The sequence below is a fragment of the Hemitrygon akajei genome, chromosome 3 (assembly GCF_048418815.1).
Source record: "Hemitrygon akajei chromosome 3, sHemAka1.3, whole genome shotgun sequence".
NCBI classification, from domain to species: domain Eukaryota; kingdom Metazoa; phylum Chordata; class Chondrichthyes; order Myliobatiformes; family Dasyatidae; genus Hemitrygon; species Hemitrygon akajei.
In genome coordinates, this window is record NC_133126.1 from 70517827 (window position 1) to 70534036 (window position 16210).

At 38.0% G+C, this 16210-nt stretch overlaps 1 protein-coding gene across 1 annotated transcript in view; it reads right to left on the reverse strand.

The window, feature by feature from the left end:
• Positions 1-16210, reverse strand: part of dph6 (diphthamine biosynthesis 6) — a 251339-nt gene that overhangs the window by 40030 nt on the left and 195099 nt on the right. Inside the window, exon 15 of the mRNA XM_073040097.1 lies at positions 3186-3576. Within this exon, the coding sequence (XP_072896198.1) occupies positions 3186-3576 (391 nt within the window). The remainder of the gene's footprint in view (positions 1-3185; positions 3577-16210) is intronic.

A 16210-nucleotide genomic window follows, 5' to 3' on the forward strand; every position in this document is an offset into this window, starting at 1 on the left:
GGCTCTAACGTCTTGATAACACTGTTGGAGTACTCTCTCCAGGAGGAAAGCGGCAATTCATTGCGTCCTGCTCAAGGAATTTAGGTTTGGGTAATAAATACCAACCTTGCTAACAATACTTGCATCTTGAAAAATGAATAAAGAAAAAAAAAAGAACAGTGGGTCTTTTGTTGTGAAAGCCACTTTACTACTTTTATAAAACTTGAATAGCTACAAATAGCAGTACAACTGCATGATGGAACAGCTACAACTTAAAATACATTGTTGTCCCCTTAATTTTAAAATTGACCCTAACACTGGACTTCTGTGGAGCTGGCCAAAGACGCAAGGGTTGGTCTAGGCTTACAAGGTCCTTTGCCACTTTTGTTTTTATCCTCATAGAATGCAAACACAGCCTTCCTCTCCTTTAATTTCTTCCTGAGGTCTCGTAACCTTGGCCTTGAATGTGCACACTGACAACTAGTTCCAGCTGCTGTTAACCTTATGGTATATTGAAGAAATGTTGATAACATCTAACATTCACAACAGTACATAATTAGTCCTGGATTATGTCCAGATTTTCCCATCATTAAAACAAATACAACAAAATACACATATACAGTACATATATACTGACATATGCACTAGCAGGCTACTTAGACCTTTTCAGCCTGCTCCTCACTTCAGCAATATCGTGGCTGATCAGCTTTGATCTCAGTTCTGCATTCTCCTCAACTTGAGGTAACTCTTTATCTTTTGCTTATTATGAAGATAAATAGCTTCACCTTAAAAATATTTAAAGACTGCTTCCCCTGCCCTTTGAGGAAGAGTGTTCCATCATCTCATGACCCACTAAGAGTAAAGAAACTCAGCTCCTCTCCCTATCTTACTTTCACACATTGACTCCTTGTTCTCGATTCAGACATAAAAGGAAATATTGGCTTCATTTCCAATTAATCAAGGCCCCTCAGGATCACACTTGTTTCAATCAAGTCTCTTGCTCTTCTAAACTTGATAATAGGGGCTCCCAACTTTTTTTATACCCTGCTGAGGGGTCAGAGGAAGTCAGGATGGGAACCCCTGCTCTGAAGGATAAACAACCAGTCCTTCTAACCTTTCTTCATAAGACAACATAGCCATTCTAGATACTGATCTAGCAAACCTTCTCTGAAATGCTCCCCATGGAGGAAACTAAAACTACACTGAAAATCCTGATGCGGCTCCATCAGTGTCCTCATTAGCAGAAGCATAACCTCCCAATAAGTGTTCTTTGCGGTAATAATAACAAGAAGATTCTGGTAGATTTCCTGTTTATTTGCTACCTCTGCTTATGATTTTTTTTTGCACCAGAATATTCAGACCCTTCTGCATCATTGAGCTCTCCAAACTCTCACCATTTAAACAATATGTTTTTTTTCTATTTTTCCTGCACTTACAAATTGGCTTTCAAAAATTTAGTACATTAGTAAGTACTAAATCAGTCAAGGTTCTTGAGCTCCTGGCAAGGACAAAACTAAGCACAAACACAGATGATCTGATTGGGATTTAGAAAGCAGAACGATTTGCATGTAAAACTGCTTTTAATTGGATAGGAAAGAAGGAACAGGCGGTCTGGATTACAAGTGCTGGGTCCTGATGGATCGTCAGGTGCCATTATCACGTCTGTAAAGTTCAAGTGGCTGCTATACGGTAGCACAACACAGTGGAACGGACTGGCTCCAGGGAGTTAACCAGGAAATCGAGACTGACATTCCCACATACCTCTAAAAGAGTGCAGCATTGCTGGTGATGCTCTCTTGTTTGAGGCTTTAAACCAAAGCTCTCTCTTCCCTCTCAGGAGGGTCATAAAAGATCACAAAATCCTACTTGATCTGAATTATGGGCAACATTTATCACTGAATCAACAGCAATAAAAGCAGATTGTTTATCTCACAGATTTTCCTACATTGCATCAGTGAGGACTCTTTGAGAGTACTTTATTGTCAATGAAGCCCTTTACACTGAATTTCTCTTAATCTTAAAGTGCTGATGAAATTCTGCAGAGGACTTAACCTGTGGAAATGTGGTGGTAGTAGAGGTGAATACATTAGGGACCTTTAGGGAATCTTAAATAAGCAATTGGATGAAAGAAAAATAGAGGGCTATGTGGGAGGGAAGAGTTAAATTGATCTTGAAGTAGGTTAAAAGATAAGCACAGTTTGGGCTGATGGGGCTGTATCGTGTTGTACTGTTCTGTGAGCTCATAACTGCTGCTGATTTTAAACGGTGTGTATATTTAAGAATGCATATATTTGGTTGGTCCTATCCAACACCTAGTTATAAAAAGGCACTTACCCGACTCAAGCACTGAACATAATTTCACATTAAAAGATCAGGTTTGTTGATAAGGAATTGGTGGAGTTGCTCCCAGGAACAGGTGCTTAGACCACTGGGGCCTGCAAAGTTCCTGCTCAGCCCTCCAACTGGATATTGATTTTTCCAGTTTTCTCTTTGACCCAGACCTGTCAAGCTAGTCAAATCTTGATCCATCCAACCAAATGAAGTACTGACACTTAATAACTTGTGAAGAAGAGATGTAAAAGGGTCACGTGACGAAACCATTGAATAGAGTTGCTTACTTAAATCAATCTCATGATTCAGCAATCATAGAACTTTGCATAAAGACAATTATTAACACATCAGTTAACCTTTCAATTTGTCATCAGAATTGAACAATAAAATAATTGTTATCACAGATGTGAAATTAAGTGAATTAGAAGGTATACCTGAATAAGGACATTTTTCTAGAGCACTGTAGAAAAAGGTCCTATCTCACTTCACAGAGGTGTGGACAAGAAGATTTTGGAAGCTTGAAAGGACCTCTTAAAGAATGAAAAGATTCTATATCGGCAGAAAACATTAGGTAGGGAATTCCAGAACATGGTCTGTAGATCTCTGAAAGCATGGCCACCTACACATGACTGTGAGGTGATTGAGAGTGGAAGAAGAGGAGAGAAAACACAAGAGACCAAATTCAAAGGAAAGCACAGCTTGAGGAGATAGGTTGTGAGTATTGATGGTATTCAATGCTTTCAAAATGCTCATCTCAAAATGTCAGGCAACTCCAGGATTTAAATTTATATCTCCTAGTCAGTGGTTTAACCTCCTGTTATTGGAGTTATGTGTTTTCAACTAAACAGTCATTTACAGTAAAGAAATAACCTTACCTCTGTGCACTAAGCTGGGATTTATGGCATCTTCACAGTAGAAAATTTTGAAGCAGAGAGGAAGCACATCCTGAGGGAGTGTATCTATTGCTTGCTGGAAGGCAACGGCTAGTTCTTGCAGTGCAACTTCCAAATTCAGTGAACTCACTGAAGGCAGCAGAAGACTTAGAGTCAATGAAACTGCAGCATGACACATCGAACTTGACATCACCATTTTACAATCAATTTCATAACTTTCCAGTTTTTTATTTAGGATGAAGGATTTCCTCTCACTGGCACTGCTGGTCAGGGCAATGATGTGCCACTCCACTGCAGCAGCTTTAGGCAGACGTGGGATGGCGACTACCACCAGTATCCCAGGTGTAGGTTCTGTCATCTGATAAGCTTCGTCCTGTAACCAAAAGAAATGAGCAAAGTGAATATAAGTCACATAACTCCTCACATCTGGCCTATTACTCTGATTATTCCTTGCAAAATGTCTGCAATCAGTGAATAAGATTTAAAAGTTAACTCTTTGATTGCTTCTGACCGTGCTGCATGTGGGTACCACTTTCTCACTGAGATGGACTGACCAAGCCGTGCATGGCCTAAGTTCATCAGCAACTTTCACCAGGATAACACTTACCCAAATCATTTCCAGAGAGCAAACAGACATGTGTGCAAGTATTGAAACAAGCAGCCTGTCTCACAGGTGAAAGTGGAAGGGATATATAGTTGTAATTTGTAAAGAAACCTGTTCCAGTGTAAAAGGAAAGTAAAAACAATATCCTTTCCATGAGGCAGCTGAATGCTCTTCAGAAGAATTCCCTTCGCAATCCCACATTAGAAATGAAAATACATGCAATGAATCCTCAGAATAAAAAGAACTAATATTCTATCTACATTTTAAATTTTTTTACATCCCCCTGTTGTGCTCAGCTGGTTAAATCAAGGCAAAAATTCCAGATAAGCAGTAACAGAAATGAAGACAAATATTTTGCACTTTAACTGGCACAGATATTCCAGGTCAGGCATAGTCTTTCCAAGCTCAAAGTGGTGCTTCCAGACAAGTAATTAAATCCAGGCTTACATAAGGATTCTCTTCACTTTTTTGGTTCCTTGATTTAAGCACTCAAGTATCTTGAACTGATCCCAATGTGCAAAATTCTATTTGTCGAATTGCTGATTAATAAAAAACACATGTACCAAATACAGTTCAGAGGACAACAGGCACCCAAACGGTATCTGTATCTTATCTAAGAGACCAATATTCACGAGCTAACTTCAATAGTATATCAGGATTTGATTAAACTGCAGTAGACTTTGCAACCAAGGTAGAATCACTGGAGATCACTGAGTTGTTAAGGAGCAGCACTATTGGTCAGCTTCTCTTTCTTACTCCAGAAAGCAGAAACAACATATTGGCTGAGTTCCCCTGTCTTGGCATAGAGTAAAGAAAATACATAAAACTTTATGATCCTAGGAGTAAAACGACTTCTTTGAGCAAGAAATTTAATGCTATCCCAAGTGTGGGTCAGATGGTAAGAAACAAAACTTGAGACAAAGTTAATTTATAAATAGGATCATTTGGTAATGGAAATGTGTGGATCCCACCTTGGGGTATATGCCTACATGAGACTTATACCGACGGATCCAAACTATGGGACGCTAATGGAGTAATTTGATTTTTATGAAGCAGACAAGTAAATTAGCATTACTAACTACTTGCTATTTTCTCAGTTTTTTTTGTAAAGTCTTTATTCGCTATTTGGTGAAAGCAAAGTTTGTCAACAAACCCTATCTGCCCTACAGTGTTTTGGGGTGTGGCAAGAAAAAAAACTGGTTTCATCCAGTTTAAGATTAGAACATTTCTCTTTGACCCCTGAAGATAGCTTGTTAAGCTCAAGGATTCAATAACAGTTACTTCCTCACCTGTTTCCCACAAAGAGACATTTTCCATTCACTGGAACTTCTCTAAAGAATCCCGATGAGTCTAATCAGTTGCTCTTGGTTTGGATAGGAACGTGGGGTGAGGGATAAAGGGGGGGATATTTAATTTGGTGCAGTTTCTCACTCAACTCAAAGTAAGTGTTGCATTCAAGTAGTGTCCTCACGAACTATTTGTTGAACAACTATGGGCATCACATGCAAGCCCCACAGCAGGAAGCAGAAAAGGAAAGCCAGCTAGCCTTAGCTCTCAGGAGGTTGATTCTCAGGCTTGTGAGGGGGATTCTGAGTGTGGTGAGGGTGAAGAAGTGCTTGTCTGGAGAAGCTAGAATGGCTCAGCAGTTTGGCGAAAGTTTTGGCCAGGGTCAAAGGACACTCTGACTCCACCTAATCACTCATAAATTTGAAAAAGAACATACTTAAATATATCTTTCAGAGAAGATGGCAAGTGGTCTTTTTAATAGTCATTGATAAACGAAGCTTTAAAAGATTCATATGTCATCTCTCTTCCAAACTACTTATTTTTGATTGGGACATTTTTGAAATTGCAGTTTGGTATTTTTATCCCCACTCTCACTGAAGTTGATTGATACATTTCTTACTGCCTCACTTATTGCTCGATTAACATTTGATCCAGTCTGAAAGAGCTAAGATAAATGAATGCAGGAATTGGCTGTACAGTCATTCAAGACTTCTTCACTGTTGGATTGAAAACTGTTGTGACTGTATCTGTCAGTGATTTAATAGTCAAATTATGAAATGAAGTATCTGCAACTTATTATTCTCTGATCTTGTGGCTCACTTTGCTGCCAGGTTCCTCCAGCATTGAATCCTTCTCATGTCCAAAAATCTATTGATCCTAGACAAGAATGTACTCAATAACTGAGCATCCATGACACTGTCAGGTGGAAAATTCCAGAGATTTACAACCCCCATGTGAAGAAATTTGTTCTCCCCATAGTATTACAAGGCCTTCCTTTTATTGTGAGACCATGACATCTTTGTCCCACTTATTCTTCTCCATTGCAGTGAATACAGACTAATCTTAGTCAATGTATCTCCACAGGATAACCTTCCTCTGTAATCCCCCCCCCCCCCCACACCCAATACCAGCAACTGATCCATTTTCTAAATGTCAAGTCTTAAGAATTGCCTATTGCGGTCTGACAAATTATTGCATGAAATTATAAACAATGACATAATAAGATCGAAGACAATATTGGTACATTTGTTTCAAGAGCATGCATTTTTATCTGGATAAATTTGCTTTGAATCATTTCAACAGGAGGAAGAAAAATCAACAGTTTGTAAATTACCGGTAAATTTCTCTTTAAAATGGTTTCATCATAATGACAGTAACCAAAAGTTCTCTTTTGTAAACTTGTTATGTTAGGATTTCACAATCTCACATCTCATCATAGTATGCTTCAGATTTCACAAATCAAACAACTTCACTTTTTCTTTGTAAAAGCTTTAACCTAATAGTTGAGCACTTCAAAATAAGCTTTAGCCACAGTGACATCACAGTAACAGAATGAAATGTAACTCTCAATAAAAATTGGACCACCCTTTGAAAATTATTTTTCCACTCGTTATTTGCTTCTTAAAATGGGGCAGAAATGAACTCAACAAATTATTAAGTGAAAAATAAAATCTGTATATGCATCAATAAGGGCATAACATTTATCCCTCTTTCAATTTACAGGATCAATTTTCATCCACTTGCACTTGGTGAGTGGTGCATAATAATAGGTTACACGTACTCCATTTCACAACCTGGCTACTAAATTATTGCAAGGAATACCTACAGCCATTTTTCTGCAGTGCAACATATTGCTGCTTGATTGTAGTGTACAGTTTAAATAAATGTTAGCAGAGACTAATTGTATATGAACAGCAAACAATCACACAAGTATCCTTGTTGTGCGAGGAATGACAAAGATAGAAATGATTTTACTTCAAATTGCTAGCACTTGAGACACAATAACATTTCACAGAGAGCATTTTGCTTTTGGTGTATTAGGTATGGCAGAGAAGCAGTGTAAAGTTACTGGCAGATAAATGTTGCATTAGCACTTACACAGGCAAGCTATTCTCCTTCAGGAGACAAATTCTATCCTTGTCAATACTAATTCTACTCCAAGTGGTTGGAAACTGTTTGAAAAGATGAAAATTAGAGCTCAGCACTGGAAAAAGCCAAGCTCACTCAAGCTTAAAGGTCATTTGTTGGCCCAAGGTGCTGAGGTGCAGCTTGCAAACATAATCCACAACTTCCAGGTCAACCCATTCATCTACAGTAAACTTTTATTTTTTTTTAACTCAACCTGTCACAGGTTGTAATGTCAATATTCTTCCACTTAAAACAAACTGATCCTTTAATAATGTGAACAACATTTTACATAAATGAATTGTGTAAAATATTCCACTTTAATGGAAATTAATTCAACTTTGTTCAATATGTGTGAGAATGAGAAATATTTTAACAGAAATATAAATATCAAAATCACAATTACATCACAATCAGGCTTATTATCATGAAATTTATTGTTCTGTAGCAGAAATACAGTGCAAGACATAATAATGACAATAAATTACCAAATTAAATACATAGTACAAAAGGTGAATAATGTGGTAATAATCATGTGTTCACAGGTTGTTCAGAAATCTAATGGTAGAGGAAAAGACGCTGTTCCGAAATTGTTAACATAGAACATAGAAATCTACAGCACATTACAGGCCCTTTGGCCCACAATGTTGTGCCGACCATGTAACCTACTCTAGAAGCTGCCTAGAATTTCCCTATTGCATAGCTCTCTATTTTTTCTAAGCACCATGTATTTATCTAAGAGACTCTTAAAATACCCTATTGTATCTGCCTCTACCACCATCACTGGCAGTGCGCTCCACACACCAACTTCCAAGCACCTTAAAACTATGCCCCCTCGTGTTAGCCATTTCAGCCTTGGGAAAAAGCCTCTGGCTATCCACACGATCAATGCCTCTCATCATCTTATACACCTCTATCAGGTCACCTCTCATCCTCCATCACTCTAAGGAGAAAAGGCCAAGTTCACTCAACCTATTCTCACACTCTCCAATCCAGGCAACATCCTTTTAAATCTCCTATGCATTCTCTCTATAGTATCCACACCCTTCCTGTAGTGAGGTGACCAGAACTGAACTCCAAGTGGGGTCTAACTAAGGTCTTAAATAGCTTTAACATTACCTCATCGCTCTTGAACTTAATCCAACAACTGATGAAGGTCATCACACCACATACCTTCTTCATAACACTGTCAACCTGTGCAGCCGCTTTGAGTGTCGTATGGACATGGACCCTAAGATCTTGCTGATCCTCCACACTGCCAAGAGTCTTACCATTAATATTATATTCTGTCTTCAAATTTGACCCACCAAAATGAACCACTTCACACTTATCTGGGTTGAACTCTATCTGCCACTTCTCAGTCCAGTTCTGCATCCTATCAATGTCCTGCTGTAAACTCTGACAACCCTCCAGACTCTCCAAACAACCCCCAACTTTTGTGTCATCAGCAAACTTACTAATCCACCCTTCTACTTCCTCATCAAGATAATTTATAATAATTACAAAGAGGAGGGGTCCCAGAACAGATCCCACCAGAACAGCACTGGTCACCATTCTCCATGCAGAATACAAACCATCTACAACCACCCTTTGACTTGGTGGGCAAGCCAATTCTGGATCCACAAAGCAAGATCTCCTTGGATCCCATGCCTCATTACTTTCTGAATCAGCTTTGCATGGGGAACCTTATCAAGTGCCTTACTGAAATCCATATACACTACATCCAATGCTCTACCTTCATCAGTGTCTTTTGTTACACCCTCAAAGAATTCAATCAGGCTCGCAAGGCATGACCTGCCCTTGACAAAGCCATGTGGACTATCACTATTCAGATTATGTCTCTCTAAATGCTCATAAATCTTGCCTCTCAAAACTTCTCCAACAACATTGCACTTTCCACAATGGTTGTTTGTCAGTCTTAGTTTATGTATGATTTTTTGTACATTCTATCATATTTCTTTAGTTTTCCCTTAAATGCCGGCAAAATGAATCTCAATGTAGTATAGGGTAATATATACTTACTTGGACAATATATTTACTTTGAAAGTTACTTTGATTTTGAGTGTGGGTTTTTAGGCTCCTGTACCTCGACCATGAAGAGGTAATGAGAAGATGAGGTGTTGTACCTCAAGTTTGCCTTTGGTCCTGTTAAAACCTTGTTGGAAGCTACAAACAGCTAGGCTAGAGTTGGAATGGGAGCTAGAGATAGAAATAAAGCAGAAGGTAAAGGAAGCTCAGTATTGCCCTGCAGACTGCGTGCAGGCACTCTGTGTTTGGGTTCTCCAAGGTAGAGGTGAACACCGGATACAGCATGCAAGGTTGGATGAAGGATTGCTTGAATCAATGAATGATTGGAAGGGACATAGTCAAAAGACCTGTGTTTGCACAGGAAAGAGTCACTAAAGGGAGTTTGTTTATGGGGGAAGGAGAAAGTGGAAAGGATGGGAAGATATGTCTAGTTGTCGAACCTTGTTGAAGATGGCAATGCAGGAGAGGGTGATGTGTTCAACTTGGATTCAGGCAATGTAGAAGGAGAGAATCAGGGGAACTTTACTCATTCTCTATCCTGAAGAGGGATGAGAACAGTAGCGTGGGACCAAGATTAAGTGCGGACTAAGGTCCATTAGCTATGGTAGAGGAAAAGCCGTGACTCGTGAAGAAGGAAAACATCTGAGAGGCATCAATGTGGAAATTTTTGTCATTGAAGCAAACATGATAGAGGAGAGTTATAGAATGATTAATTTCCCACCATAGAGTGGCTTCACATCCAATCCCACCAACACATTTCATTAATTAGTATCAATTATACAGTACATTTGCTTTCTGATGAAATTTGTTTCTGTACCAGAGATCCAACATTTTTACCTAACACTGGTCATCTTTGCTTGAATAAACCTATAAGTTAGGTGCAGGAGAAGACCACGCAGCTGCTCAAGCTTGCTTTGCCATTCAATAACATCACGGCTGATATGATTGTAACCTCGGTTCCACATTTCCTCCTGCCCCAGGAACCCTTCACCCACTTGCTCAAAGGGAGCCAATTTATGCCTAACTCTATTTCCTGTCAGCCAACCAATCATTGTTTAATATCGTAACATCTGCATTATTCTCATTTTATTTTATTCAATAACCGCTGCTGCAGCATCTTAACAAATGTCTTCTGGAAATCCAACTACAGTATATTCACCAGTTCTTTACTTTACTAATTTTTTATTTACTAAGAGCTCTAACAAATTTTTTATTTGCTAAGAGCTCTAATTTACTAAGAGCTCTAATAAATTGGTCAAACAAGATGCCCCTGCTCAACAACAAAACCAGGCTCGACAAAACTTGTGTCACTGCTGCAAATGTGCCTGAAGATTTCTGCTTGAGGCAACCTCGTGATTCTGACTCTCAGCTGCAGCAAATAAACTAAATCTAACAACAGACTGTTTACTGACGTTCAAGGTAGGGGTTCACAATTTACAAGAAATATATTTAGGTTTCTGCTGAAAATCCACAGGATACATCTTTGAAAATCTCAGGTTAGAAATGTTCTGACAGCTGTTCCTAAGGATGGAATTATCAGATACTGTCCAAGGGCCATCTGGAGAAATTAGGCTCTGTTTAATTTGTAGACCAATGGCACACATCAATAGTTTGGTGCCCTACTTTGGAAACCATATCGTTTAAGGATGCTCTGGAATTTTGAAACTCCCTTTTTGTTAGCTTGACCAAAACTAATTTTAGTGACTTGTCACCCAGCAGCAATTTTGAAAAATTACTATAACAGCACAAAAAGACTATTAGTTGATTTGAGAATATATTTTGCTATTCTATCCCACTCAATGAAGCGAAATTCCATCCTTCTTTGTTAATAAGAAAGTGGTTCTTCTGCATATCTGACATAATTTGATATATACTGTATTTCAATATGTAAATTCTTTCCACGACCTTTGATAATGAGTCAGGGATCTGTTTAATTATCATTTACAAAAACTAATGCTCTCTGCAGTTAAGAATTTGCAGAAGATAAGCAATTCAATACAATAAATCTCCATTTTTAGCTGCCTTATACAAATGGATAGGAAAGACTGTCAGTTCTAGCAGTGTGACGCAGAGCAACAGAATGGTCTTAACTCCTCCATTTGCTGGGCTTTCAGTTGAAGTGATATATTGAACTCCATAAAAATCAAGAGCTAGACCAGCATTGTTGCATCCCTCATCAAAATACAGGATCAAACATTCCTTGACAGACCAAATAAAGTATTCTACTCTGCTAAAACAATTTCCTCTCTGGTATATGGATGCATTTTATTGCCAATTCTGAGTTGCCCTGAAGCAATTCAATGCAACAGAGAGGTTTGCTAGGTTACTTCATATAGTGGTTAACTGGAATCCAGTAGGGTTAAGAGCAGTGGGTTTTCTACCCTAAAAGATACCTGTGGTTCAGTTGGGTTTTTACTGCAGTCTGAAATGGGCCAGACGTAAAACAAAACCACATTCTATTTTGCAAGCTAACACCTTGGGATTTGAATTTAGGGCTCTCAAACCAGGAGCTTCAATTAGTAATATTATTACAATAGTTTGCTCCCTGAAAACTCAGGATACTGTGCATCATTTTCTGTTCTGAACAGACCTAATCTTTTAGTGTGCAGGATTTGCTGATTATTTTATCATTTGTCAAAATCCCCAAATCCCTAAGGAGACAACTCATACAAACGCACTTTTGTAAGTACCCTTCAAATCTATTGGATGAAGTGTGGGGCTTTTTATTCAATTTAAAGGATGTGGACATTGTACTTGAGAAGTGGTGGTGTGCACTGCCCTATAACACTCAGTCCTTCTGGTGAAATCCTCTGATAATGCTATTGGGTCGGGTAACAATTCACGAATGATCATTTGATTCTTCTCTTAAGCAGGATATTGATTTGCATCAACAGTACATAAGAACATAAGAAACAGGAGCAGGAGTAGGACATCTGGCCCATCAAGCCTACTCTGACATTCAATATCATGGCTGATCTGGCCATTGACTCATCTCCACCTACCTGCTTTTTCCACATAACCTTTAATTCCCCTACTATGCAATAATCTATCCTACCTTGTCTTAAGTATATTTACTGAGGCAGCCTCCACTGCTTCATTGGGCAGAAAATCCCACAGATTCACCAGTATCTGAGAAAAGCAGTTCCTCTCCATCTCCATCTTAAATCTACTCCCTCGAATCTTGAGGCTATGTCCCCTAGTTCTAGTCTCACCCGCCAGTGGAAACAACTTTCCTACCTCTATCTTATCTATCTCTTTCATAATTTTATATGCTTCTATACGATATCCTCTCATTCTTCTAAGAGTAGAACTTTGAATTTATTACCTTGCCTACAACTGTGGGCTAAATTTTATTTGGGGCTTGTTACATATCTTGTCAAAAAGACCATGCTTTTGCTATATTGCTCATATCTGTCTACGTATTGCCTTCTTATTGCCCTTTGGGACAAACAGGATATGGGTAGTTGTACATAATGCTTCTAAAATTAAAAATTAAATTTGGGTTTGACTTCTTGCCCAAATAAAATCATCTTCCACCCACCAGTCTGGGTGGATTTTTCATGTAATGATTGTCCATTTCTTTAGATATAATGTGATTCTCTGATGATTTAGAATTCATTAGCATTTCTGTTGTGCCTCAAAAGGGATGCTTTCAGATGTATGCATTATTTTACCAAACTAACATTATCTGTTTTATGATCTTGCATTAATATAAGATCATTGACCTAACAAAAAAATCTATCGGTCCTAATGCTCAATACTCCTATCAGCCTAAGATCCTCAGCCTTTTGTAGTATTTCAATTCGAGATGTTAAGGAAGTTCGCGGAAACATGCATTCTGGTTTCTACTCTTAACAGATTATCTAATAAACCCTTTGCATATTCTAAATACGCACCATCAGATCTCATTTCAACATTTAAGGCTAGAGAGGTCACTACAGAAAAGTACCAGGTCTCTAATGCTGCTGAACTTCTGAAATTTACAGAGTGGCATGTAGCTTCAGCCGTCAGTGCTGCAGTGACTTAGCTTCATTCCTGATTTTATTTGCTGTCTGTGTGGAGTCTGCATGACCTCTTATGACTACAGAGACTGTTCCTGGGTAAACAAATTTCTTCTTCAATGCAAAGACATACTACTAGGATATTTGACCATAATTCCACCCTAATGCAGGTAAGATGCAGAAGAATCCAAGGGGAGCTACAAATAAATGATAGGGCTACAGGGAGCAAAGCAACAGGAGAAATGGTATGATTACTGGATAATGATAACTGGAGTCTATCAGGAGGAGATAGAGCACACAGTCGCAAGAGAGTCCCTTCAATCCAAGTCAAAGCAGGTAAAAAAACAAATAAAATCAATTTTATTTAGCTAAATGCATGCAATGTTTATAAGAAGGCAAATGAATTCATGGCACATATAGAAATACAGTAAATTGGGATGATGCAACAGCCATCACAGAGCCATAACTGCTAGGATCGAAATTAGATAGTTCGGAGATATTTAACTTTTAGAAGAGACAGGTAAAATGGAAAAGAAGGTGGGTTAGTCTCGAAAATAGACAGTAGGATAAAGGCAGCAGAGGAGAAAGTCTTAGTTCAGAAAATCAATAAGCAGTGTCAGGCAGAAGTTAAAAAAACAAAATGTCAGAAAACATTGATGGGAGTTGCCTACAGACCCTCAAACAGCCATGAGAGTAAAGGATCATATAAATGAGGAAATTAGAGGCACGTATGACAATGGCACCAACACTAATCATGGGGGACTTTAATCTACATTTAGACTGAGCAAACCAAATTAGCTGCAATGGTGTGAAGGATGAATTTAAAGAGTGCATAAAAAATACTTCTCCAGATCATTGTGTTGAAGAACCGATGATAAGTAATGAGAAAGGATTAATTAATCAGCTGTGTTTAAGGGACTGTAAGGAAGAGTTGTCATACATAATTGAATGTTATATAAAGATTGAATGTAAATAAGTTCAGTCTGAAGCCACAGTCTAAATCTAAATAAGACAACTATGAATGCATGAAGCACAAGTTGGCTATAGCATATTGAGGCAAAAGAGACTGCAGGTGTTGTAACATGGTGCGAAGAAACAAACTGTTTGAGGAACCCAGCAGTAAGGCAACATCTGTGGAAGCAAATGAATGATCATCATTTTGGGCCAAGACCTCATATCAGAACTATTGCAGGAATTGAGCCCGAATTGTTCACCATCTCTCTGGCTTCTCAGATGCCTCTGCTGAGTTTCCCCAACAGTCTGTTCGACTGTATGTTGAGGAACTATGTTAAAAAGAATGATAGTAAACCAGCAATAGCTAACATTGTAAAAAATAACATATAGCTTACCACACAGACATTGGTTATCCTAATTAAGTTACAGCATCACAAAAGCAAAAATGGTCCTTGAACAAGGCAACCAAGCAAAGTTGCAGATATCTTTATATTAGAGGAAGCAACTTCTAATGATGGCAAATGAAGAATAAATCCTAGAATTAGGAAAGCTTCAAATTTCAACAAAGAACCAAATCCTTGAAAAGTAAAGTTAAAGCACAAATCAAATAAACTTGAGAGAGAAGCAAAAGAGATTTTAAACTTCTTGGTAAATTTATAAACATAAGTAAAGGTTATTTCGGGTCTCTTCCGGACTGAGACGGGAAAAATTACTTTAAGGAATAGCAAAGTAAGAGAGAAATTAAACAAATATTTTACATCTGTTTAGACTCCCAGAAATAATGGAGGAAAACAGATCTAGAATGAATGAGGAACTTCAAGAAATTAGCCCAAGGAAGTTAAATAAGATTAGGGAAATTATTAGTACTGAAATTTGATAAATCCTCTGGAACAGATGGCTCTTTCTCAAGGTTTTGGAAGCAAAAGCTATGAGAGTGGGGAATCACTGGCTATCATCTTCTAAATTTCCACATATTTTCCATCAGTTGCAACAAATTTCATAGTAGCATACCTGACCTCTCTACTTCAGAAAGATAGGAAAGAGAAAAATAGGGAAATACCCATTTATTAGCTTGACATCTATTAAAGAGATAATGTAGAAGCCTTGTACCTATTTTCTGTTGGTCTGTATTGTATTTTGTATTGCATGTTTATTATGGCCAGCTAGTCTTGTGGGTTTGGCTGTGCAAGAATCGAGGTGTAATTAAGTATTCATGCTTTGCCTTTAGTTCAGTTTAGATTGGGTAGAGCTAGGTAGTGGGCCATGGGTGATATCTTTTTGTTGACTGCTTAAATACACTTGAATTTGAACTCCTGAATACGTTTAAATACACTAAAGTTGTTTACAGTATTTTATTATATTGATAGTTTTAGTTTCATTAGTTTTTATTGTTTCAAGATTGTTCATTTTGGTGGTCTTTTAATAAAGGATCAAACATATTCTTCCACTTTACAAATTTGTTACTGTGGATAGGATGTCATACAGTGTCAACACCTCATGCTTAGTCTCTGAGCGTTTTTTCAAGTAGTTGCTACAGATGTTAGAATGTACTACCAAGAAGTCAAAGAAGAATATTTAGAAAACAATAATAGAATTAGGTTGAATCAATAAGAATTTATGTTAATGGAAATGATTTTTGATAATTACTTTTGACCTTTTTAGAATGTAAACAGCTGAACAGGTAAGTGGGAATAAGGCATATTTTGAATTTCATTAGGACTGAGAGGTGGTGCACACAAATTTGTAGCATATGAAATAAAGGGTAATATACTATCCTTGATTGATGGGCAGAAAATAAAGAGCAGGAATAAATGGGTTAATTATATATAGCAGTGAATTGTGGATTACTGCCGGGTGAGATGTTATCATCTCTATTGAATCATGGTAGCGTGGAGTCACGATTGATGTATCTCAAGAGTGGAGTTGAGAACAAACAGTTACAGTTCTATGCGAAAGGCTCGGCCATTCTAGTGTTACAGCAGGAAAATGCTACAATTTTAATGAGCAGG